The sequence below is a fragment of the Candoia aspera genome, chromosome 1 (genome assembly GCF_035149785.1).
Source record: "Candoia aspera isolate rCanAsp1 chromosome 1, rCanAsp1.hap2, whole genome shotgun sequence".
In the NCBI taxonomy this organism is placed as follows: Eukaryota; Metazoa; Chordata; class Lepidosauria; order Squamata; family Boidae; genus Candoia; species Candoia aspera.
The window spans coordinates 304,415,013-304,441,022 of NC_086153.1; the positions used below are offsets into that span (position 1 = coordinate 304,415,013).

At 41.5% G+C, this 26,010-nt stretch overlaps 1 protein-coding gene across 3 annotated transcripts in view; it reads right to left on the reverse strand.

The window, feature by feature from the left end:
- FOXN3 (forkhead box N3) overlaps window positions 1-26,010 on the reverse strand; it is a 166,710-nt gene that overhangs the window by 104,264 nt on the left and 36,436 nt on the right. For all 3 annotated transcript variants that reach the window (XM_063290212.1, XM_063290211.1, XM_063290210.1), the window contains exon 3: window positions 18,202-18,338. In XM_063290212.1, the coding sequence (XP_063146282.1) occupies window positions 18,202-18,338 (137 nt within the window). The remainder of the gene's footprint in view (window positions 1-18,201; window positions 18,339-26,010) is intronic.

Consider the following 26,010-nt stretch of genomic DNA (forward strand, 5'->3'; position numbering starts at 1 on the left):
CAGGATTAACATGCCACAAGCACCTGGCCCCAATGAAATGCTTGGTTACTGTTTCTTATATGAACTTAATGGACATATTAAGTTAATATAACATATCAATTAGCATTTGTACTTTATAAAACACTTAGAGGATGACGGCTGCTTATAAATCAATCTGTCATCAGATTGGCAATTTATTCCCTTTTTCTATGTAGCCCTGTGGTTTTGAATGAATATTTATAATTTTTACAGGATTTTTAGCTCATAATTTAAAATTAGCTTATATAAAGACAGAGATAGCACTAAGTAGTTAGTGGTGGTGGAATATAAGTAAAAAAGTTCATGGTTTTCTTTCTTACACTGCTAGGATTTTGGAGAAAGAATTGCTCATTTCATCAAAACATATTTCTTACTATAGAGATGATCTTGGGGAATCATTCTAAGAATTATCAGCTCCACTGCAATACTTCAAAAAAGGCAATGTCACAAATTTATTGAAGCCTTCAAATTAATCTTTTACTAATCCCTTTCGTTTAAAGAGAAAATAAATGTTTTAAGGTTGTGGATACAACTAATAACCACTTACAAATTATGTTCAAGAACAGAGACTAAATTATTTTTTTTCATTCTTCATAGAGTATACAATTTCAGAAGCCAATGGTTGCCATTAAACTATAGAAATAAGGTACTGTTGATCCTCATTATTCACAGATTCTGTATTTGTGAATTTGCCTACTCGCTAAAATTTATTTGTAGCCCCAAAATCAATACACGCAGAGCTTTTGAGGTCATTTGCGGACACGCAGAGTGGCAAAAAATTTGAGTCGTCTGATGCGCGCGTCCCAGCTGAGGCTCAGTATTTGCTAATTCAGTGTTTGCAGCAACTTTACAGAATGTAACTACCACAAATAATGAGTATCAACTGTATTTCCAACTATGACTGTTGACAACTTATTAGAAATCACCTTCTCCTTTCCAATGCTATCAAAAACTAATGTTGTGGCTCAACATGTTGTCCTATGCTGTCTCCTACATAATTACCATTATTGTTAATGAATATTTCAAAAGCACAGAATACATACCAAAGCAAAGAAAAACCTATTAGATGTGAGTTTCTTTTAATGTAAAATCTGCTTTCATTCTAAGTGCATTGTTTCTATGTAGGAAAATTATTTTAGGTGAAGTGGTCTTGATACAAAGCAATGTGATTGAGAGAGAGAAGTTTTGAAAATATGAGCTCTGATATACAAGAATGTATAAAAAAAATCTACACGAAAGAATACTGTCCTGCTAGATCAGCCTAGCTTCCAAGATACATCTGAGGGAAGCTCACTATCACAACATGGAGGCAATTGCCCTCTCCCACTTCATTTTAGATGCGTACTATCTGTGACTAAAAAGTAGTTATTCTCTCATAATTAAAAATTAAAAACACCAGAATGCTTGTCTTCCATATATTTATCTAACGCTTCTTTAAAGCTATCGAAGAATATAGCCATCACCACATCTTCTGGGAGGAAATTCCATTAGTTTATTATATGAAATGTAAAGAGCTACTTTCTTGGTCTTATTATCAACAGTTTCACAGATAATCCTAGCTTTCTGACTTGGCATGGAAATGAAGTGCAAATTCCACTCCTGTCCTTTGGTTTGTAACTATGTTCACAGAAAGTTCTATGAGCAAACTCTAATTGCTTTCGGCTGAACCTGACTGTAATGATTCGTACAACTAGCAAACTGGACCACATTAAGACTGCAACTCACTTTAAATGTATTCAGCTGAACATATCAATATCTTACAGATCTTCCTGTGAAAATGAAAATGCTGGGGGTAGTGGGAATGAGGAAGTGCATAATCCAGGTTCTCTTCCTTCTGTTGTATTTATGAACTTCTGAAAAGGGATCAAAAGCTCTAGACGGCCCCAATATTCAGCTTTCCTTGACAGAAAGGTATTACATTCCAGATTTCAGCAAGAACATGGAAAACTGAGTCCTCATTCTGTAAGGTCTAAAAGATCTAGCTGCATTACAGCCATGTCTAGAAAGTCACGACTTCTTGGAGATCCACTTGAAGAGTGTTTTGAAAACGTAAGTGATCTATATGTCATGATTAGGGCTGGGAAAGGGACTGTTACCTCATGTTAGCCCTTGTAATGAGCTGTGAGACTTACCTTGAAGAATAGGAGGAAGAGCCACAGCCAAGACAATGGTCAGATAAGAGAAATCTGAGTCCAAAGCAAGAATGCAATTTGCAAAAATGTCTCAGACTTGATTCTCCCAGGTTCTCTTGTAGATAAAGGCAGGGAGCAGGGAGGCACTTTCAGACTTACAAGATTGTTGTCAGCCCTTCAGACCAGACTTGGAAACCAAAGTTATGAATACTAAAACTACTTTTATTATAGGGTTACAGTAACAGATTCTTACAAGTCTGAAAGTGCTCTTTCTCTTATCTGACCATGGTCTTGGATGCAGCTCTTTCTCCTCAAGGTTATTCTCCCAGCCCATTATAGCCCTCCAAGATAGATCAGGTCAGGAAGCAGACACAAAAATTACTGGAACCATACTTTATTGCTGTAGAGTATAGTAATAGAATCTTGAAAGTTTTACAGTTTCCCTCTGCCCTTTCATATGCCAAAAAAAATCAAGGGAGGGTTATCTTGAGTTTCTTTCTCACGCTCTCTTCTTTGCCAGGGCTAAATTGATGTTTATTTAACTGTTCTTGCATTTCTTCTTCAAGTTTATCTCTGTACTCCTCTATACCTTATATGTAAGAAACAACACCCTTTTCCTTTCACCTCCTCCATTCTAATCTTGTTATTTTCATTTGTGCCATGCTTTTTAAACTATAAAAACCCATTAAATATATATGGTTGGTAGCCATTTTAGAAAAAAGGAAAACATTGCTGCATTTTTCAGAACAGACAGAAAAATGGAAGCAGTTTGCAACCTTGTACAAAGCTCAATCTCTGGGATGTAGGATAACAATTTATTTTGGATTCTCTAAATTTTGGCATTTTTTTTTCATTGAACAGAGCTTCTTGTGGGTCTTTACATTAATGTGTAAGGCACATCTCAGTGAACAAACAGCACCAAAATTGGTTCTTGTTTCATTTATTTCATAAGTAAAGCCATCCAGCATGTGATATTTCAGTGTGAAAAAGTATTAATTGGTCTATTCCTTCAATCAATTAAATTAAAGGTGTAAGTTACTGTAAGTAGAACTAGCTGTAGAAATAGCTGTGTGAGAACTTCATTAAACCATGAAGGCTGAATTGGGTCAGCCCTACTTTGAATCAGTTTCACAAACTTTGGCTCCCTTCATCCCAGTGAAATTCTTACAACACACATTCTAGATGCATGTCATACCGCACTTGAAATAATTCTTGAAAACCTTACTAAAATAATAATTAATACCTTTTAGTCTGGAAGAGGTTAGAAAACCATTTCTAAAGTTCTGAGGCCCTACCAATCCAGTCTTATACCAAATGTATTTTATAGATATATTATAAATGACCAAGTATTTCTTGACTGCAGTGGGTAGAAATTCAACAAATACTGTAAATAGTTTGAAATGAGGACAACTTGGGACCATAGTATATCTTTTCAAGTGTGGCAGTCAACTGCAACTAACTACAAAAGCACAGCATAAAATTGTCCAGGCAGAATCAAAGAATTCAAGAACAACTTCACAACCAGGTGTTTACGACTGTCGCAGTTTCCTGTGGTTACATGATCGCCATTTGCGCCCTTCACAGGTGGCTTCCAACAAGAAGAGTCAACAGAGAAGCCGGCAGTAAAATCGCAAGCCCTGGTCACATGATGGCTCACTTAAGAACCATGGTGATTCATTTAACGACCACAGTGGAAGTGAGATTATTAGTCCGCTGCAGTCACATGATGTCTCAATGACTGCGCTGTTTAGCGATGGAGTTGCCAGTCCCAATTGCGTCTGTTAAGTGAGGAGTACCTGAACAGTAGATAGGGTCCCTGAACAGGTAAAACTGGAATTCATTAAGGCAGAAGCCATAACTCACTAAGAATAACACTGATGCTTGTCTCAGATTTGCCAAAAAACACCTGGGTGACCCCCAAGACTTCTGGAGGAATATTTTATGGACAGGTAGGTGCAAGATGGGACATTACTTGAGTACTTGTACGTCTGGCAGAAGCTAAACATTGAATGTCATGGTTCTGGGATGTTTCGTTGTCCCTTTACTACGGTTATTTGCCATCACTGAAAGAAGCATGAATTCTACTTTGTATAAGAGAATTCTACAGAAGAATATCAGGCCATTTGTGCATCACCTAAAGCTGAACCAAAGTGTGTCATGCAGCAGGATAGTGATCCAGAAAAAACAAGCATGTCTACAAGAGAATGGATGAAGATGGTGGCAGTGTGAGTGGATGTCTGTTGATGGTGCTCCAGAGAGATTTTGCAGAAGAACTTTTAGAGGGATTTTGAATGTTGCAACTGGTTTGTGGAAGTGGAGGACTACCCTGAAAGGAAGGTTGGGATGAGAGTTTGGAGTGAGGAATGAGGAATGTGAGGCAGAGAATTGGTAGAGTAGGAGAGAGAGATTGGAGAGGGGGCAGATGAGAGTGAAGAGGAGAGTGCACCTTCCTTGCACTATAGCCGAGCCTGAGTCTGAGAGCCTGAGAGTCAGCTCGTCTGACATCTGACATCTCAGAAGGTGGCATGGATCATGTGATGGCAGTGGAGCTGATGGAGATGATGAGCTTCCCTGGACCTTGCCAGCAGCCAGACCTACTCACATGGATGCTAGTGTTCTGAGTGTGGTAGGCTGCTGACTGGTCTTTTGACCGACTGACTGGTTTTTCAGACTCTCAGAGACATGGTTGTGTGACCACTCGGTGGCTGCTGCAGCACTTGGCACGGCGTGGCATGCTTTTGGGCTGCTGTTCTGATTTTTTCTTAGGTCAACTTCTGCAGTGGTTTATGGGAGATCCTGGGGGTAGGGTGTTCGATGAGAGTTAGGTGAGTGTGGGTGTCCTTTTCCTCTGCGAGAGAGCTGGGGGTGGGGAAGTAGCTCCCTCTTCTCGGTGGTGTTGGGTAAAAGAAAATATGGTGAGAGACAAGGGGTGGGCTGCTCATGGGGAACATGACCTTGGTGTCTTGTATCGATCTCATGTTCCGGCCCCTTGAACCCATCATATTTACCTGGTTGACAGATCTTTGGAGGCTCAGGTTTTAGGCTGCCGCTTTTAATTGCCAGATCAGCCTGTAATATGGCTTGGCTTATTGCTGATTTGATTCTTGCGGAGAAGGCTGATCTGGCTAGTATTGCTGAGACCTGTCTGGGGCCAGAAAGAGGGGTTCCTCTCTCGGAAATGTGCCCCGCTGGGTATCGAGTGTAGCACTAGCCTAGAGTACAGGGCTGGGGAGGGGGTGTGGCTATCGTCAACAGAGAATTTCTGGTGGCTTCTAGGGGCATCACTCCACAAGTGCCCCTGGTTGTGAGACCCTTTTTCTTAGGTTGGGCTTGAGGGACCAGATGGGATTGCTGCTGCTGCACCAGCCTCCCTGCTGCATAGCAGTTTCCCTGCCCAAACTCCTGGACCTCACCGCGGGGCTGGAGGTGGAGTTCCCCAAACTTATAGTTTTGGGAGACTTCAATCTGCCATCCCTGGGGAGTGGGGTCGGAGGTAGCTTGGGAGTTCATGGAAATCATGACTTCCATGGGCCTGTCCCAGGTCATCCAGGACCCGACTAGGAATAGTGGTCACACACCTGATCTGGTGTTCTCGGAGTGGTGCTTATGTGATCTGGAATTGGTGGATCTCTTACTGGTCCCCTTCTCCTGGTCAGATCACGTCTTGGTGGCTATGAGCTTCTCTAGGGCAGTACCCTTCTGCATGGAGGCGGGCCCTATTATATTGGTCTGCCCCCAGCGACTGATGGACCTGGATGGGTTTCAGAAGCAGCTGGGGGTTATAACTGAAGATCAGCTGTGTAGTCCAGCCAAGTCCGTAGTCGCCACCTGGAACAAGAAGGGGGCTGGGGCTTTGGACAGGATTGTGCCCATGTGACCTCTCCTGACCCACGGACCTCATTGCCCCCCCCATGGTATATGGAGGAATTGAGAAGGATGAAACAGATTAAGAGACTTCTAGTGTTCCACTGGCAGAAGACGAAGAATGAAATCAACTGAATAGGGGTCAGAGCTGCTATCAAAGCCTACCTCGTGGCAATTTGGGCGGAAGCAAAAATACTTCTCCACACTAATGGTGTCTGCAGATAATTGCCCAGCAATCCTCTTTAAGGTGACCTGTTTCCTTCCAGGGAGGGAGGACACTGAGGTGTACCTGCAGGGGCACGCTGAGGCATTTGCTACTTTACTAGAAGAAAAAGTCACTTGGATTCGTTCACAGTTAGATGTCGGTGTGGCAGTTGGTCCGGTGGAGATGCCCGGGGCAGGTTTTCGCCTGGTTATCTGGGAACAGTTTGACCCTGTTGTTCCCAAAGGAATAGACTGGATCCTAGGGAGTGTGAGCGCTACCATCTGTATTTTAGATCCGTGTCCCTCCTGGTTTGTGAAAGCCTCCTGGAAGGTGACATGTGGGTGGGTTCTGGAGGTGATTAATGCTTCTCTGGGGGAGGGAGTAGTGCCTCAACCTTTCAAGGAGGCTGTGGTCTGCCCTCTTCTTAACAGGCCAAAGCTAGATTCCATCCTGTTGGACAACTTCTGTCCTATCTCCAATCTTCCCTTTTGGGGAAGGTTATTGAGAAGATTGTTGCACTGCAACTCCAGAGGTTCCTGGATGAAACGGATTATCTGGACCCTTTTCAGTTGGGGTTGAGGCCTGGCTATGAGATGGAAATGGCATTGGTAGCACTTTCTGATGATCTCTGGCAGGAGCGGGATGGGGGTAGAGCATCCGTCCTCGCTCTACTTAACCTCTTAGTGGCATTCGATACCATTGACCATGGTATCCTTCTGGAGTGGCTGAGGGGACACTGCATTGTCCTGGTTCACTTCCTTTCTCTGTGGCCTATCCCAGTCGGTGTTGATAGGAAACGAGAGGTCCGGCACTCGGCCCCTGCTTTGCAAGATTCCGCAGGGTTTGGTACTGTCACTACTTCTGTTTAACATCTACATGAAGCCGCTGGGTGAGATCATCTATTACCATGGGGTGAGATATCATCAGTATGCTGATGATACTGAACTATATCTCACCCCATGGTGAGCTAAGTGATGCTGTTACCTCACTTCTGCAGTGCCTAGAGGCTGTTACAGTCTGGATGGGGAACAACAGGTTGAAACTGAAGCCTGGCAAGACAGAGTGGCTTTGGGTTCAGGGCTCCTTGGTTCTTGGAGAACTACCATCTTGGGTTGTGGATGGGGTTGCACTGCCCCATACAAACCCAGTGCGTAATCTGGGTGTTCTCTTGGACTAGCGACTCCTGCTTGAAGACCAGATGGCAGTTGTGGCCAGGAGGGCCTTTGCACAACTATTGGTTGTGTGCCAGTTACACCCTTTCCTGGACCAATAGGCCCTGTTCACAGTCACCCATGCCCTACTTGCCTCCCGTCTTGACTACTGTAACATCCTCTACACGGGGCTGCCTTTGAAAAGTATCCGGAAGCTTCAGTTGGTTCAAAATGTGGTGGCCCACATGGTTTCGTTCAAGTCCAAATTTGCACATGTGTCACCTCTCTTGTGGGAGCTGCACTGGTTACCCAGTTGCTTCCGGTCCAATTCAAGGTGCTGGTTGTCACCTTTAAAGCCCTACATGGCTTGGGGCCAGGTTATCTGAAGGACCGCCTTTTCCCAGTTACATCTACCTGACCCACCAGATCAGGGAGGCAGAGTATGTTATAAGTCCCCCCCCCCCCTTAAGAAGGTCCATCTAGTGGGACCGAGAAAAAGGGCCTTCTCCATGGTGGCTCCCTCCCTGTGGAACATCATCCCTGCACATTTAAGATTGTCCCAACCTTAAAATGCTTCTGAAAGGCCCTGAAGACATGGTTTTGCCAGCACCCTGGGGATTCCAGGTTGATGTGGAGCCCATCAAGTGGTTTGTTTGAATGTATTATTGCTGCCAGGGGGTAGGAGGTGTAGTAGGTTTTGTATTTGGGGTTTTATTTTTGTAAACCGCCTGGAGTCACCGTGAGTTGGGTGGCCATATAAATCCCTTCAATCAATCAATCAATCAATCAAGTTTTGATATGGCCAAGTCAAACTCCAGACCAAAACCCCATAGAAACATCATGGCAGTCATCTTAGGAAACCCTCAAATGTTACTGAGTTAAAGCAGTTTGTTATAGACGAATTGGCCAATATTCCTACAGAGAGATATGAGAGACTGTTCAATAATACAGGAAATATTTGGCTGCAGTTACTGCTTCTGAAGAGAGTACAACCAATTACTGAATCTATGGGGATGATTACTATGGGAAAGATTCCCTTTAGATATCAACAGGACCCATATGAAGCTCTGATAACAGTAAGTGGTAAAGTTAATGCAAAAATTCAGAAAATCCAAAATGGGTGAATACTTTTTCCCTGAATTGTATATGTATGACAACCATAAACCGGCATTTTGTTCTTTTGATTTTTTAAATTATGTGTTTTTGTTGTTGTTGTTTGCCTTCGAGTCACTGTTGACTCCTGGCAACTGCCTGGACAAGTCCCTGTAGTTTTCTTGGCAAGATTTCAGAAGTAGTTTGCCATTGCCTTCTTCCTACAGCTGAGAGAACATGACTAACCCAAGGTCACCCAGCTGGTTTCATGTCTAAGGTGGGAACAGAACTCACAGTTTCGACTCCTGGTGATTTCATGTGCAGATCCATGTAGTTTTCTTGGCACCAATATGAAGCTGATTTGACATTGCCTTCTTTCGGGACTGTTTTTTGACTTCCCAATTTAGCCCACAGACCTAGGATTTCCCATCAAGTACTAACCAGTCCAACCCTGCTTAACTCTTTGAAGAATCACACAGTATTCTACTTAAAGAAGAAAAGAAAGAAAAGCCCTACAGGAAATATCTTCTGCTTCTGTATTTTTTATTGATTCTACATATGAAAGATACTTACTCCTGTCCCAACCAATAGATCAACTTTCGGTTGATCTGAAAAAGCAGACCCTGCACCCATAGGAAAAATGCTAGGAAGAAAAAAACCTTATTATGAAGAAAGAAAATAGAATTGAAAAAGACTATGCGCACCACAGCTACAGCACTGAGTAGAATAAGCTCCAAAACACTGTGTGTCAAACTTTGGCAAATGTGTTTCTTTCCAAGGTTTGAAAGACGTGAACAGTGGGTCATTTTCCCTCTGTGGGTTCCTGACAGACAAGCTGTATAAACCTTGTAATTCTTTCTCTTAATCCAACCCCCTAGAGGCTTTTTACTACTGGAAGAGTTAACGCCATTCTGCATGTAGTTTATTAATTTTAGTTTGAACTATATAGCAAGAGCCAGCATTTGGGGAATGCAGTGGAATGCTGTCATTTGATTTATCTTTGAAGATATCATCTGCTCACCTAAAATCACAGTCTCGTTACAAAATGCTGACTTGCAAGAGAGAATCTGCTTCTCTTTTGGAGATTTCAGTCATTTCTGAGAACTAGTTCTGCAGGTTTCCAACAACAGAGAATCTGAACAGAACGAATGCTTCAGATACATACAGTTATACATATATGTAAAACCTTTATTTAAGAAATTACAGGCAGCATTTCATGAAATGCTTTCAGCTTCAAACAGTGCCTTGTAATGACCTCCCAACAGAAGCTCATATAACAGGAACAGTTTCAGCAGTGTGTATTTTGCATTCATGAGCTAATCTAATACCTCAAATACTACACTAGTATTTTAAATAAGAACAGGTTAAGATTCCAAAGAGAAGAAAAAACACTTTAATTTTTAAAACTTTTTTTTCCCAATTTCTTGGCCACAAAACACTTCCAACAAAGTTGAATACAGAAATGTTACAATATTAACCGGCAACAACTAAGGCCTTGGTGTTTTCAGGGCTGGAAAGATCAGGTACTTTTTTTCCCCCCAACTGCTAGCCATCACCCAAAATCCTCAATCTTCATGGGACAGTGGATACTTTCGGAACATTTATGGCGCTCTCACAAATGACTAACACCATAGGCATGGTCAATCACAAAGCACCCATTTACCAGAAGGCAAACAGATGAGGATACTCCCCACCAGCAATTTTAGCTCTTGCTGTAACTCCTCAGCTAAACTTTGTATTTTATATTGGAAGTTTGGCATATTTCCAAACAATGTACAGTGCTATAGTCTTATGACAACTAGACAAATTGTTAGAAATACTGATTTGCACTACTACTGTCATTATTACTATCTAAAAATAAATAAAAATAAAATCAGGTAGGACAGGGACCCTGGTGGGTTCCAAGGAACTTTTTTTTTTTTTAGATTTTTTATCCTGCCTTTATTATTGTTATAAATAACTCAAGGCAGGGAATATGCCTAATACCCCTTCTTCCTCCTATTTTCCCCACAACAACTTGTGAGGTGAGTTGGGCTGAGAGAGAGAAACTGGCCCAAAGTCACCCTGCTGGCTTCTTATGTATACATTGGCACTTGTGGTTATAATCTAACACTAACAAAATTTACCACTGACTAACACAGACAGTTTACAACCTCCATCTTGTAGCATACTTTAAATTACACACTTTGTTTAATTTGTAATTTTCTTGTTCTTCTCCATCTTTTGCATTTTGCAATATCTAGTCCGATGGAGAAGACTGTTGTGTCACTCTGGCTAGTTCTAAGAAAGGTACCGCCGTACAATGGGTGTTGGATTTTTCCTTATAGATCAACATGACTATTGTTGCTTTTAATAAACAAAAAAGCCTACTGTACAGTCCCAAAGCTAGTAGGAAGTCCACAAAGATACTGAAACTTAAATTATTGTTTTAATATATTGCATGCAAAGGATACATTAACAATACATTAACGATCCTTCAGCAAAGGATCGTTACCTTGTCGTGGTGCTGGGGTTGAGCACCTCAAGGATGCCATGAGCTAAACCGTGAAGGGCCACCCAAGGCGGGAAGGTCATGACAGAGACATCAGACTAAATGCGATCCCTGGGGAAGGTAATGGCAACCCACCCCAGTATTCTTGCCGTGAAAACTAAATGGATCAGTACAACCAGAGATATGTCGGTATACCATCGGAAGATGCGACCCCCAGGTCGGAAGATGGTCAAAATGCTACTGGGGAGGAACAGAGGATCAGTTCAACTGGCCCCAGACGTGATGACGCAGCTAGCTCCAAGCCGAAAGGACGGCTAGCGGCCGACGGTGCTGGTGGTGAACGGCGAATCCGATGTTCTAAGGATCGACACACCACTGGAACCTGGAATGTAAGATCTATGAGCCAGGGCAAATTGGATGTGGTTATTGGTGAGATGTCAAGATTAAAGATAGACATTTTGGGCGTCAGTGAACTGAAATGGACTGCAATGGGCCACTTCACACCAGATGACCACCAGATCTACTACTGTGGACAAGAGGACCACAGAAGAAATGGAGTAGCCTTCATAATTAATAGTAAAGTGGCTAAAGCAGTGCTTGGATACAATCCAAAAAACGATAGAATGATCTCAATTCAAATTCAGGGCAAGCCATCTAACATCACAGCGATCTAAATATACACCCCAACCACAGATGCTGAAGAAGCTGTTGTATGAGGATCTGCAGCACCTACTGGACAACACGCCTAAAAGAGATGTTATTTTCATCACAGGAGACTGGAATGCTAAGGTGGGCAGTCAAATGACACCTCGAATTACAGGTAAGTATGGCCTGGGAGAACAAAACGAAGCAGGACATAGGCTGATAGAATTTTGCCAATTCACTCTGCATAACAAACACTCTCTTCCAACAACCTAAGAGACGGCTTTATACATGGACTTCACCAGATGGACAACACCGAAATCAGATTGACTACATCCTTTGCAGCCAAAGGTGGCGGACATCTGTACAGTCGGTAAAAACAAGGCCTGGAGCTGACTGTAGTTCAGATCACGAACTTCTTCTTGCACAATTTAGGATCAGACTAAAGAGATTAGGGAAGACCCACAGATCAGCTAGATATGAGCTCACTAATATTCCTAAGGAATATGCAGTGGAGGTGAAGAATAGATTTAAGGGACTGGACTTAGTAGATAAGGTCCCGGAAGAACTCTGGACAGAAGTTCGCAACATTGTTCAGGAGGCGGCAACAAAATACATCCCAAAGAAAGAGAAAACCAAGAAGGCAAAATGGCTGTCTGCTGAGACACTAGAAGTAGCCCAAGAAAGAAGGGAAGCAAAAGGCAACAGTGATAGGGGGAGATATGCCCAATTAAATGCAAAATTCCAGAGGTTAGCCAGAAGAGATAAGGAATTATTTTTAAACAAGCAATGCGTGGAAGTGGAAGAAGACAATAGAATAGGAAGGACAAGAGACCTCTTCCAGAAAATTAGAAACATTGGAGGTAAATTCCAGGCAAAAATGGGTATGATCAAAAACAAAGATGGCAAGGACCTAAGAAGAGATCAAGAAAAGGTGGCAAGAATATACAGGAGACCTGTATAGGAGGGATAACAATATCGGGGATAGCTTTGACGGTGTGGTCAGTGAGCTAGAGTCAGACAACCTGAAGAGTGAGGTTGAATGGGCCTTAAGAAGCATTGCTAATAACAAGGCAGCAGGAGACGATGGCATCCCAGCTGAACTGTTCAAAATCTTGCAAGATGATGCTGTCAAGGTAATGCATGCTATATGCCAGCAAATTTGGAAAACACAGGAATGGCCATCAGACTGGAAAAAATCAACTTATATCCCCATGCCAAAAAAGGGAAACACTAAAGAATGTTCAAACTATCGAACAGTGGCACTCATCTCACATGCCAGTAAGGTAATGCTCAAGATCCTGCAAGGTAGACTTCAGCAATTCATGGAGCGAGAATTGCCAGATGAGGAAAGGCAGAGGAACTAGGAACAAAATTGCCGATATCCGCTGGATAATGGGAAAAGCCAGGGAGTTTCAGAAAAACATCTATTTCTGTTTTATTGACTATTCTAAAGCCTTTGACTGTGTGGACCATAACAAATTGTGGCAAGTTCTTAGTGGTATGGGGATACCAAGTCATCTTGTCTGCCTCCTGAAGAATCTGTATAATGACCAAGTAGCAACAGTAAGAACAGACCACGGAACAACGGACTGGTTTAAGATTGGGAAAGGAGTACGGCAGGGCTGTATACTCTCACCCTACCTATTCAACTTGTACGCAGAACACATCATGCGACATGCTGGGCTTGAGGAATCCAAGGCTGGAGTTAGAATCGCTGGAAGAAACATTAACAATCTCAGATATGCAGATGATACCACTTTGATGGCTGAAAGCGAAGAGGAGCTGAGGAGCCTTATGATGGTGAAAGAAGGAAGTGCAAAAGCTGGCTTGCAGCTAAACCTCAAAAAAACCAGATTATGGCAACCAGCTTGATTGATAACTGGCAAATAGAGGGAGAAAATGTAGAAGCAGTGAAAGACTTTGTATTTCTAGGTGCAAAGATTACTGCAGATGCTGACTGCAGTCAGGAAATCAGAAGACGCTTAACCCTTGGGAGAAGAGCAATGACAAATCTCGATAAAATAGTTAAGAGCAGAGACATCACACTGACAACAAAGGTCCGCATAGTTAAAGCAATGGTGTTCCCAGTAGTAACATATGGCTGTGAGAGCTGGACCATAAGGAAGGCTGAGAGAAGGAAGATCGATGCTTTGGAACTGTGGTGTTGGAGGAAAATTCTGAGAGTGCCTCAGACTGCAAGAAGATCAAACCAGTCCAACCTCCAGGAAATAAAGCCAGACTGCTCACTTGAGGGAATAATATTCAAGGCAAAACTGAAATACTTTGGCCACATAATGAGAAGACAGGACACCCTGGAGAAGATGCTGATGCTAGGGAGAGTGGAGGGCAAAAGGAAGAGGGTCCAACCAAGGGCAAGATGGATGGATGATATTCTAGAGGTGATGGTCTCGTCCCTGGGGGAGCTGGGGGTGTTGACGACCGACAGGAAGCTCTGGCGTGGGCTGGTCCATGAAGTCACGAAGAGTCAGAAGCGACTAAACGAATAAACAACAACAACATACAAAGGATGAGTTGCAACAGCTGATTCTGGTCAGTTTCAGGGAATACCTATATTCCTTCTGACAGCCCTAAAGAGAGATCGTTGTTTGTTTGTTTTTAACAACTAGACAGCTTTATCATACAAGTCAAAGGTGCTGTAATATCCTAAGAAACAAATGAAAATAATTTCCATCCAGGTAAAAAACAACATCTCCACAATTATTCCCATTTTTCTTATAGAAAAAAAATCACTTCAGTTATTTAATAAGCTATTCTTTCAGCTCTTTAAAGGCTAACAGTTTTGTCTAGAAATTTAAGCATCAAAGTGGAATGCCATTTCTATTAATTCAATATATATTCACTGCGGCAAGTATCACCTAAAAGTTAGGCAGCATTTTCTACATAACTAGCACTCCAAATTTCATTACATTCATAAGAGTAAAGAGATTACCAAGGCATGGACAACACAGAATTGCTACCATTTATACCAATCTCAATTTTTCAAATACTGGTTCTTAGATATCCAAAATGGCACAATTCAAGATGGACTCAACTAATCTGGAGGAGCCCCAAGATTTGCAGAGGTGGGAGAAATTCTCTAATGGGGTACCCCAAAACCAGTGACTCTATTTAATTGTGAAGAACCGGGAAGACAGGAAAGAGCCATGGAATAGAATATGCAGGAAGAGGGCAGGGTTCCAGCCTGGGATATGACCAGCATGGAGCTACTTCCCCTATGTTCTTGCTTGTAAGGTTGCCACAGATATTTGGCTCCTGAGAAAAATTTGATGCCAGATCACACTAGTATCTGCAGCGATACAGGCTCTCCTTATATTCTCAATCACCTGTCTTTATGAGCAAAACACTCTCTGTTCATTAGGCCTTCAAAGGACTTCACAGCCAAAGTGTGCAGTCTTTCTATAAAATGTATTGCACAGAGGTAGCTTTGCACTGATCAGATTAGGAACTACTGTTCTACTGCTATGTGTCCTTGTGAGATATGAATATGGAGAACTTCACCAGACTTGATACATTCTACTTGCACAGATCTGCCTGGCAAAACTCATAGCACAGGCAAAACTGGGTGAAAAATGATAAAAGCCAAAGTTGAAGGGCTGAACAAGGAAGAGAGAAGTAATGTTTTGGTTAATGCATCAGGAAATATCTCTTAACTGAACTGATTTTAACCACATTATTTTGTGCTTCTTCTTCTCTGAGAATGTGAATATCTCAATGCATAAGCTTGTTTGTACCACAGGAAAACTTTTAAATAAAGCTCTATTTGCTCTGATATAAAATGCATTATATAAAACTTACAGCTTTATTGTTTCAATTACAATATTCTGAAACACACTACAGTAAAATGTTGCTTTGAAACATATGGTCAAACCTAGACAAATACTCATTAAAAATCTCTGTATTCAGTCATGGACTCACCGCTTGAATTCTCTTCTTTTCCCAAACTAAAAAGTGGAAGGGAAATGGCAACATTCAGAGCTCATAGGATGATGAGGGGATACACTCTCAGCTAGAGTAACTAGTTGTTTCTAAACCATTGCTGCTATGCTACTGGATCCAAGAACTGCGACAGCACCAAGCAAGGTACCTGCAGAACACTGGAGAGGACAAAATGGCCCTTCATTGTGAACTATCTTTTCTTGCATGTCCAATTCCATTCTACCCTTACTGAAAAAAAGAAAGTTCCCAAAGAAAAAATTGAACGGCATGTATAACAGAGCTTTGCAAGAAAAGGGTTATTGCTGGTGAAGCATATAATTTCTTCTGCTATGTCTGCAAGCCAAATTACAAAATACTTAGCTAGCTCAGCCTTCCTCCAATCTGGTGCCCTCTGAATGCAGCAGCTCACCATTCCCAGAATTTCAAGCCAACCAGGCTTTGGATTGAGTTGAATTATTCGAGTTTTATTCCAGCACATTTGGAGAACAAATCTGGTTCTTAATTCATGCATGAATACAGAATGAAGCATAATACAGAATGAAGCACAAACCAAAGTTTTTTCTTATAGAATTGACTGGGTGAGAAGACAATGCAGATTATAAGTTTTAATGTTTAAGTTATCAATATTTAAGCTACTACAGCTTCCAACAACTTTTGATTGCTATTCTTTATTCTCTTTTCATGATTCTACTTTGGCAAAATATATCCACTACACTTTCTAACTTCAGTTGACCCTGCATAAAGAGTTCTTAATAATTAAGTTAAAAATAAGGAAAAGAGGAGGAAATGTCTCTCCCTCCCCCTGCTTTTTTTAATCAGGAAGATAAAATGTTCAGACCCACTGTAGTTTCTATGTAAGGTTATCTGTTACCAAGGCAACAGTGCATGTCTTAGTACTAATGGCCTGTCCTTTTGCCAGGCAACAAACAGCCTTGTGATGTAACTGCACCTGTCTCAGCTATGCGTTGCTATGGAGGCCTTATAGTTACTATGGTTACCATCACGCTAATCGCCTAGCAAGGGCAGACATACAGCCGTTGCCTGCAAAAGCCCAGCTGTTCTTCCCAATCTCTGCCTGAAGATTGATTGTTTGGGCCATGTGATGGAATGCACGGCTCAGCAGAGATGCTCAGGCACTTTATTAGAGTTACCAGAATGAAATTACATTGCATGTTACCACTTCTTAAAGGAGTATTATAACTGAAGGGTGCTGAAGTGCAACTGCACTCCCAAATATCAGTTCTCACAGGCAGTTTAAAATTGCTATCAGACAATAGTTCTTGTAACCAATGTCTGTAGTCAAGAAACAAAATGCACGCATGGCTCTATTTTATACAGATTTCACAAAACATTTATTATTTATAGCTACCTAACATCATGTTAAGTGCTGCAGTGATTATGGACTCCAAACTTCCTGTAACAAACCATATATTTTCAAGCAGATTTGAAATGCGGCAGGTTTTACATCCAATACATATCCCATACCTTTTTTCCACTTGAGTAGGACAAAAAGACAAACTCATCCATTAGGATTATTTTTCCCTGCCATTTTAAAGTTACCAGACCTGACTGACCCTTTCACCAAACAGAAGGGCACTATGACAACTAGCATAATCATTCACACTTGCCTTGCCGAGCAGGTAACCACAACAGCAGCAGTTAAAGAAACTAAACAAAACACATACTTTCATCACCTGGACGCCAAAGTTTATATGAGGCAATCTTCCAAACACAGCATTAGACAAAGAAGTTCAGCAGCAATCCATCTACTCATGAAAGCACATAATGAAAAGCTGGAACCTTTTCTTGTACTTCATAGACTTCACAGCTTCTAACGCAAGTACAGAGGGCAGAGATTTTTGGTAATAATTACAGAAGCTGTGCAATGTAAAGCAATTAATCGCAGCAGACATGTGGCTTTCATCAAAACTGGTAAGAAATCCTGTAGATCAAACATGCATTAAGAATGCATAAGGTCTGGCAACAGGGTGAGGTGGGACCTACAATGTCTTTTTATAACTAATATAACCATTTATGACTGGGTTTGGCAGACTCTAGGTTTCTTGTTGATTATCAGACAGTTTTGAGAGGACCACTCAGTGTAATCAGATGTTTGGATACTTTCAAAGAAAAATGCCGGGAGAGCCTTATTCTGAACAGCAATTGGTGGGAACAACTTTCTATGACTGTAAGCCCCAACATTTCATTTTATTTGTCTCAGAGGTTGCCATAAGCAGGGCAGTACTTTCCTAGTTTTTTTCCCTTTTTTGTATGGAGGTATCTCAGAATTGTGGGGTTATTTTACTGCTTTAAATAAATTCGAAGGCTTATATAGTAAAGTAACCCTTACATGTAAAAATATATGGATCTGGTTCTTGATTTTTGTGGTGGTAGGCTCTGAAGAGGGGGGAAAAAAATCAGTCTGACCATTACATGCAATTCATTGGATGCAGGTTGACCACACCGAGTTAGGCCACTTATCATATATTAGTTATATTTTACTTATTTAAAATCTGCATGTATACATTCCTGCTTCTAAATTTAACATATTTGAACAAATGAATTCACTTGCAAACCTGAAGTCAGTACATAGCTGATTTACAGACTTTGCCATGTTCATATAAAGGTATATTCAAGTTTTCTTACCTTTGATATGCCTGAGGAGATGCTGGAGGTGTGCTGAACACATGGGAATATGGGTGATAGGGTGTCTTTTTCAAAGCCTGGATAAGATTTTGTCTATATTCTGGGTCTATACACCACAAAGACCCCTTCCCAATACTCTGCAGAGGATGATAAAAAAAATCAGAATTTTAAAATAATATATTTTGCACATTTCTCAGTACACTGAGAATATTTCTTCCTGCTCATAAAAGAAAGCAGATCTCATTTCTTTGACATAAATTTCAGAGAAAATTCTGCTGCACTTCATTGTTAATGTTTAGAAGACGTCAGGGCTATCTGATACTATATGAAAACTGTGAAAATAACTGTTGTTTTACTTATTTGAGTAATTTTGAGGGAAATTCTCTTTCCCCACCATAAGCACATGTTCAAGTGAAAAAAAAATCTTTACAGTCTAGTTGGACAATGAATAAGCCTCTCAGACAGAACTTCTATCATGTGGATATTCTAAAAGAAAATTGGGGATGGTGATTTTGAATACTCAACCATCAGTGAAATAAATGAAATTAATTAAAATAATTCTGGCCCTGGCAACGGCATGACTAGAGCTGGAAAATACCTGACCAGTTGCTAAAATTGACAAAAGCAATACAAAAAATCCTGAGAAAAAGCACCTGTCCTTAGTATTTTTTTTTCTTCTTGTAAACTGTTCTATGAGATTTAGTAGGTTATCGCTTCATTAGCAAGTTGATGCAGTCTTTTGACCACAAGTGTATTTATGATTTACCATAGGTCTGTTACCCAATGATATGAGGGTGGTGACAATATTGCGCCAGTGCAGTCAACATGTTATTTATGGATGACCCTTTTAATGTGAATACCAACTGTTTCCTTTTTCCTTGTTATGTCAGCTGCTTTTAAAACATCAGAAAGTATGCTGGATTCCATCTGGACTAAAGCTTACATCACTGCAACGTATAAAGAGCATTATTGACGATATAATATAATATTATATAAAAGTACATAAAGCACGCATTTTCACCTTAAACCTGTCCGATTGGCTGCATTTGGACTTAATGCTAAGCCAGAATTTTAAAAACCATCGTTTATTGAACAAGCCATTGGTGCACACATAATGTTAAAAGTAAACAAGCCACTATATATCAGAATTAAGACAAGCTCAATTGTACATTTATTTTTAAATTGTTTATGCTGCTCTTCAAATCTAGATATTCCCATGGCACTACACCACAAAAAAATCAAAATAAACATTCAGATTAATTAAAACGCATAATAAAACACATTCTACATAATAAAATCAATAAAAACATTAGCTAGAGTACTTGTAATGTTTCTATATATTTATATAAAAAATTGTTGTTGTTGTTTATTGGTTTAGTCACTTCTGACTCTTTGTGACTTCATGGACCAGCCCACGCCAGAGCTTCCTGTCGATCGTCAACACCCCCAGCTGCCCCAGGGACGAGTCCGTCACCTCTAGAATATCATCCATCCACCTTGCCCTTGGTCGGCCACTCTTCCTTTTGCCCTCCACTCTCCCTAGCATCCAGTCTGATGGCCATTCCTGTGTTTTCCAAATTTGCTGGCATATAGCATGCATTACCTTGACAGCATCATCTTGCAAGATTTTGAACAGTTCAGCTGGGATGCCGTCGTCTCCTGCTGCCTTGTTATTAGCAATGCTTCTTAAGGCCCATTCAACCTCACTCTTCAGGTTGTCTGGCTCTAGCTCACTGACCACACCGTCAAAGCTATCCCCGATATTGTTATCCTTCCTATACAGGTCTCCTGTATATTCTTGCCACCTTTTCTTGATCTCTTCTTAGGTCCTTGCCATCTTTGTTTTTGATCATACCCATTTTTGTCTGGAATTTACCTCCAATGTTTCTAATTTTCTGGAAGAGGTCTCTTGTCCTTCCTATTCTATTGTCTTCTTCCACTTCCACGCATTGCTTGTTTAAAAATAATTCCTTATCTCTTCTGGCTAACCTCTGGAATTTTGCATTTAATTGGGCATATCTCCCCCTATCACTGTTGCCTTTTGCTTCCCTTCTTTCTTGGGCTACTTCTAGTGTCTCAGCAGACAGCCATTTTGCCTTCTTGGTTTTCTCTTTCTTTGGGATGTATTTTGTTGCCGCCTCCTGAACAATGTTGCGAACTTCTGTCCAGAGTTCTTCCGGGACCTTATCTACTAAGTCCAGTCCCTTAAATCAATTCTTCACCTCCACTGCATATTCCTTAGGAATATTAGTGAGCTCATATCTAGCTGATCTGTGGGTCTTCCCTAATCTCTTTAGTCTGATCCTAAATTGTGCAAGAAGAAGTTCTTGATCGGAACTAAAGTCAGCTCCAGGTCTTGTTTTTACTGACTGTATAGATGTCCGCCACCTTTGGCTGCAAAGGATGTAGTCAATCTGATTTCGGTGTTGTCCATCTGGGGAAGTCCATGTATAACGCCGTCTCTTAGGTTGTTGGAAGAGAGTGTTTGTTATGCAGAGTGAGTTGTCTTGGCAAAATCCTATCAGCCTATGTCCTGCTTCGTTTTGTTCTCCCAGGCCATGCTTACCTGTAATTCCAGGTGTCAATTGACTGCCCACCTTAGCATTCCAGTCTCCCCTGATGAAAATAACATCTCTTTTAGGCATGTTGTCCAGTAGGTGCTGCAGATCCTCACAGAACTGCTCTACTTCAGCTTCTTCAGCAGCTGTGGTTGGGGCGTATATTTGGATCACTGTGATGTTAGATGGCTTGCCCTGAATTTGAATTGAGATCATTCTATCGTTTTTTGGATTGTATCCAAGCACTGCTTTAGCCACTCGACTATTAATTATGAAGGCTACTCCATTTCTTCTGTGGTCCTCTTGTCCACAGTAGTAGATCTGGTGGTCATCTGATGTGAAGTGGCCCATTCCAGTCCATTTCAGTTCACTGACGCCCAAAATGTCTATCTCTAATCTTGACATCTCACCAATAACCACATCCAATTTGCCCTGGCTCATAGATCTTACATTCCAGGTTCCAGTGGTGTGTTGATCCTTAGAACATCGGATTCGCCGTTCACCGCCAGCACCGTCGGCCACTAGCCGTCCTTTCGGCTTTGAGCTAGCTGCGTCATCACGTCTGGGGCTAGTTGAACTCATCCTCTGTTCCTCCCCAGTAGCATTTTGACCATCTTCCGACCTGGGGGTCTCATCTTCCAATGGTATACTGACATATCTCTGGTTGTACTGATCCATTTAGTTTTCACGGCAAGAATACTGGGGTGGGTTGCCATTACCTTCCCCAGGGATCGCATTTAGTCTGACCTCTCTGTCATGACCTTCCCGTCTTGGGTGGCCCTTCACGGTTTAGCTCATGGCATCATTGAGGTGCTCAAGCTCCAGCACCACGACAAGGTAACGATCCTTTGCTGAAGATATAAAAATTAGCACATTAAATTGATTTTACTAATTAATGATGCTTGTTTTCAAATTGCTTGGTTTTGGATATATTTCTGTGAGCCCCCCAGAGAGATGTTAATTATGTTAATTTATTTAATTAAATTATATGGTCATCCATACTACAATAGCGATTCTGGGTGGCTAACATAACTGTAAGGCCTGCTTCTGGGTAGCCAGTTTCTGTACCTAAGCATGAAACAGTACTCAAAACCCTGACCCTAAAAATAATCTTACAATATGGGCATGAAAATATAGAAGGCGGCAGTAGGGTTCCCATTCATAATGGTCTCTACAGTTTAATACCTGTATCTTGAACTGGGACTGGAAACAGAGACGGTGAGATTTGAATAAAGCAGATATAATATGTTCATAATGAGAGCCAGTTTGGTTTAGTGGTTAAGGCATCAGGCTTGAAACTGGGAGAATTTGGAGTAATTCCAAATTCACTGAAATATGACTTACAAGGTTGATGGGGTTACTTCTTACTGCAGATATGCCCCAAAGCTGACAAGAAGAGCTGACCATTAATGTAAGATCTGAGAACCTGTACTAGTCACTCTGTATTGCTACAATTTTTCTTTGTAATACAGGTTCATCACATGGATCTGCATTGTCCTTGGTGGTGATACAGAGATAAAACCACGGATAATGGTGGCACACTTAGGGGCTGTCTATGCATTGAGGAGAGCCAGTTTGGTATAGTGATTAAGGCATCAGGCTAGAAACCAGGAGACCGTGAGTTCTAGTCCAACCTTAGGCACGAAGCCACCCGGGTGATCTTGGGCCAGTCCCTCTTGCTCAGTCCTAGGAAGGAGGCAATGGCAAACCATTTCCAAAAAACCTTGCCAAGAAAACTGCAGTGATTTCTCCAGGCAGTTGCAAGGAGTCAAAAAGCGACTTGGAGGCACCCCCCCACCCCAAAATCATAATAGCTAAACCATGATTTGGATATTGTGAATATACTTCTTGATCTTACGTTGCCTCCCTGGCATGCATACTCTACTTCTCTTCTGGTTTTGAACAAAATCAGAATAGCATTTTTCTGTATTACAGAATTAGGAAGCATACTTCGGAGGCAAACTACAATAAAGTAATTTCCAACCATTGTTTTCAATTCTCAGACTATGGTCTCTCTAAATCCAAAATGAAATTGGAGTTTAGAATAGAGATGAGAGGAACTGGCTTCTTTATCTTCAAGGAAAAGAGACACAGTGTTAAATAACCTGCGTTTTAACTAACTCAACTGCACATAAACAAAGATATATCATATCATTGGGCTAAAAGATATATGTAAAATGCATAAAGAAACATCTTCCTATGTCATCACTATACAGTACACTGCATTCCTAGAAAAATGTCATTACTGAATGTCTGCTAAGTGAAAGGGTGGGGTTTAAATCATTATTATTAGGTAACTTTCTTGTAATTAATACATGAAAATGGCACGGACATAATTACTGGTAACCTTAACCTAATATTTTGTAACATACCCTTTCAAGGCAATAACTGCAATCAAGTGTTTTCTGTAGCTTTGAAGAAGACTTCTTCATTTCTCAACTAGCAATTTGTCCCATTCTTCTTGAGCAAATTATTCCAGTTGCCTTGGGTTTGATGGATTTCTTCTCCCAACTGTGAGTTTCAGCAGTTTTCATGGTTGTTCTATAGGATCCAGATCAGGATTCATAACAGGCCACTTAAAAACAGTCCAATGGTTGCTTTTCAACCATTCTTGGGTTCTCTTAGATGTATGTTTTGGGTCATTACCTTGCTGGAGGACCCATGACCTGTTACTGAAACAGTGGTTTCTAACACTAGGCATTATGTTTCACTCCAGAATGCCTTGATGATCTTCTGATTTCATTGTGCCCTGCACAGATTCAGGGCACCTGGTACTGAAGGCAGCAAAACAACCCCATAATGTTATGGAGCCTCCTCCATGTTCCACAGTAAGGATGGTGTTCTTATCTTTAAAAGCATTATTTTTTCTTCTGTGAACAGAGCTATGACATACCAAAAAGCTCTAATTTTGTTTCATGCATCCAAAAGACATTCTCCCAGAAGGATTGTAGCTTGTTGACACGCATTTTAGCAACCTCCAATCTGGCTCTTCTTTGTCTTTCAGAAGTGGGGTCTTCCTGAGTCTTCCACCATGGAGGCCACTTTCCTGTCAGACAGCAACAGATAGTGCAACTTTATATTGTACCTTGATCTTGGAGGTCAACCAGGATCTGTTTGGATTTTGTTTCTTTCCTCACCATTCAAACTAACCTTCTATTCAATCAGGGGTCCATTTTCCTCTTACGGCCACGTCCAGGGTGGTTGGCTCCTATGGACCTTAAACTTCTTGATAATATTGGAAAGAAGTGGTCAAAGGAACACGATGCACTTTGGAGATGGTTTTGTAGCCTTCACCTTCACCATGCTTGGCTATTACTTTCTTCCTTTCCTCCTCAGACAAGTCTCTGCTTTTCTTGTCCATGTTCACTATGCTGCACCCAATGACAGAAAACACCTCAGTGAGTACTTTTCTCTACTCAAATAGGCTGAGTGACTGATTATGAGACTGAAAAAAACTGTGATAGTAATTAAGGTAAATAGTCTGCTTCAGAGATCACTAAAACCCAATAATGTCTTTCAACTTCTAAGGGGTACCAATAATTATGTCCATGCCATTTTCATTTGTTTTAATTTTTACAAGAATATGTTAAGCATACCTTAAAAGCAAAGTGTCTGCTCTATGGACTATGGAACAAAGAATGGTGGATGACATTTACTTTTGTAAGTTACAACTTATTTCACAGCAAATTGGGATTCTTTGGGAAAAAGTCAGAGGGTACCAATACTTTTGGTCATGTCTGTATATGTCTCAGAAATTCATTTAACATTTTAAGAGGTTACAGCACCACAAATTTTGGTCAACTCTGTTGTAGAGATTAAGATACTTTAGATACTTTACCTAGCCAGAAGGTCTGTATTACATGAGCATTGTTAATGTTTATTTCTCTCCTTATAGACTGCTCTCCTTAACCAATGCCCTCTGGAATAAACTGGAACTACAGCTCTAAACCCACTTAGGGACACTCAAATTCAGCTCTAATAGTGGCAGGTGATTTTAATGCCAGGATCAGCCCCAATGAGGTGGTGTTCTCCTTCTTTGGCAGGTATCTGTCCTGTTCAGACTATGAGACGGTCAGGCAGAGCTACTAATAAAATCCTTTATTGAATAAACTATTTACAACCATAAACATTCTTGCAATAGATTAGAGCATGTAATTCAATCAAGTCCACCCAGGTGGCAAAGGACACCCTGGCAACACTGCAGAGTCAGATGGAGATGAGGCAGCAAGGCAGAACTTGGCCAATCCTTGGGTCAAAGTTGCAAGACTGGAAGGAGCTGTGGTGCGTGACAAAGGAGGGACGGGACATTCAGGTAGGTGCCCTGGCACACAGGCTAGATCCGGCCAGGACACAAAGGCTAGACAATGCTTGGCTGAAGTATCTAGGCAGAGCTTGATTCAGGAAGCAAGACTGGACTGGACTGGAGCATTCAGGCAAGGCTGCGAACTGGAGACAAGGCTGGGCTGGGCATTCCGACAAGGCTGAGGTCTGGAGGCACACCTGGATCGCGCTGGAACGAAGTGATGAGGCTTGGAGCTGGATGCGAGGCTGTGCTCAGCAGGGATGGCAGAGAGAGAGGCTCTACTGGAGTGACCCATGCAGATGGAGGTTCCATGAAGGCAGAAGGCGCTGGCACTGGTTCCACGCTGGCTACAGGCAAAGCTTCTGATGCTGGTAAGGATTCTCCCACAGGTACTGTGAACTCAAGGGAGAGGTTGTCTCCAGCAGCTTCCTCTTGGCATGCCTGCCTTTTTATTTGCTCCTTTTCATGCCATTTTCCCTTACTGGCCAATCACGCTTCTTTTTCTTTCGTGCGCTTCTCTGCTCTCCTCTTTCAAGCACTGATTGGAGGCTTCAAATCTCCCTCTGGAGTTTGTCCAATCCTCTCCAGCAATTTCTCCCACTCTGCTGAGTCACTTCCTGGATTAGATCCCTCAAGTCCTTGCTGATAAGGATTTTCCCCTTCTGACTCTGAATAAGTTTCATTTTCAGCGTCAGAAGCAGGCTGAAACCTCACACACTATCTCTCCTTCTCTGAGGGATATCTGGATAATAAGGAGTGACATTCCAGGGACCTGGGAATCAACATAGTAGGCTGGCACTTCAGCTCTGCATATTAAACAGTACGGTGAATACAGAGGGAGACCTCACATATTGGGGGAACTGGGATCGAGCACATTCAACTATATGCTGACCTCATGGGATTAATTTAATAAGGTGCTTACATTCAAAGTTGGACTCAGGCTAGACA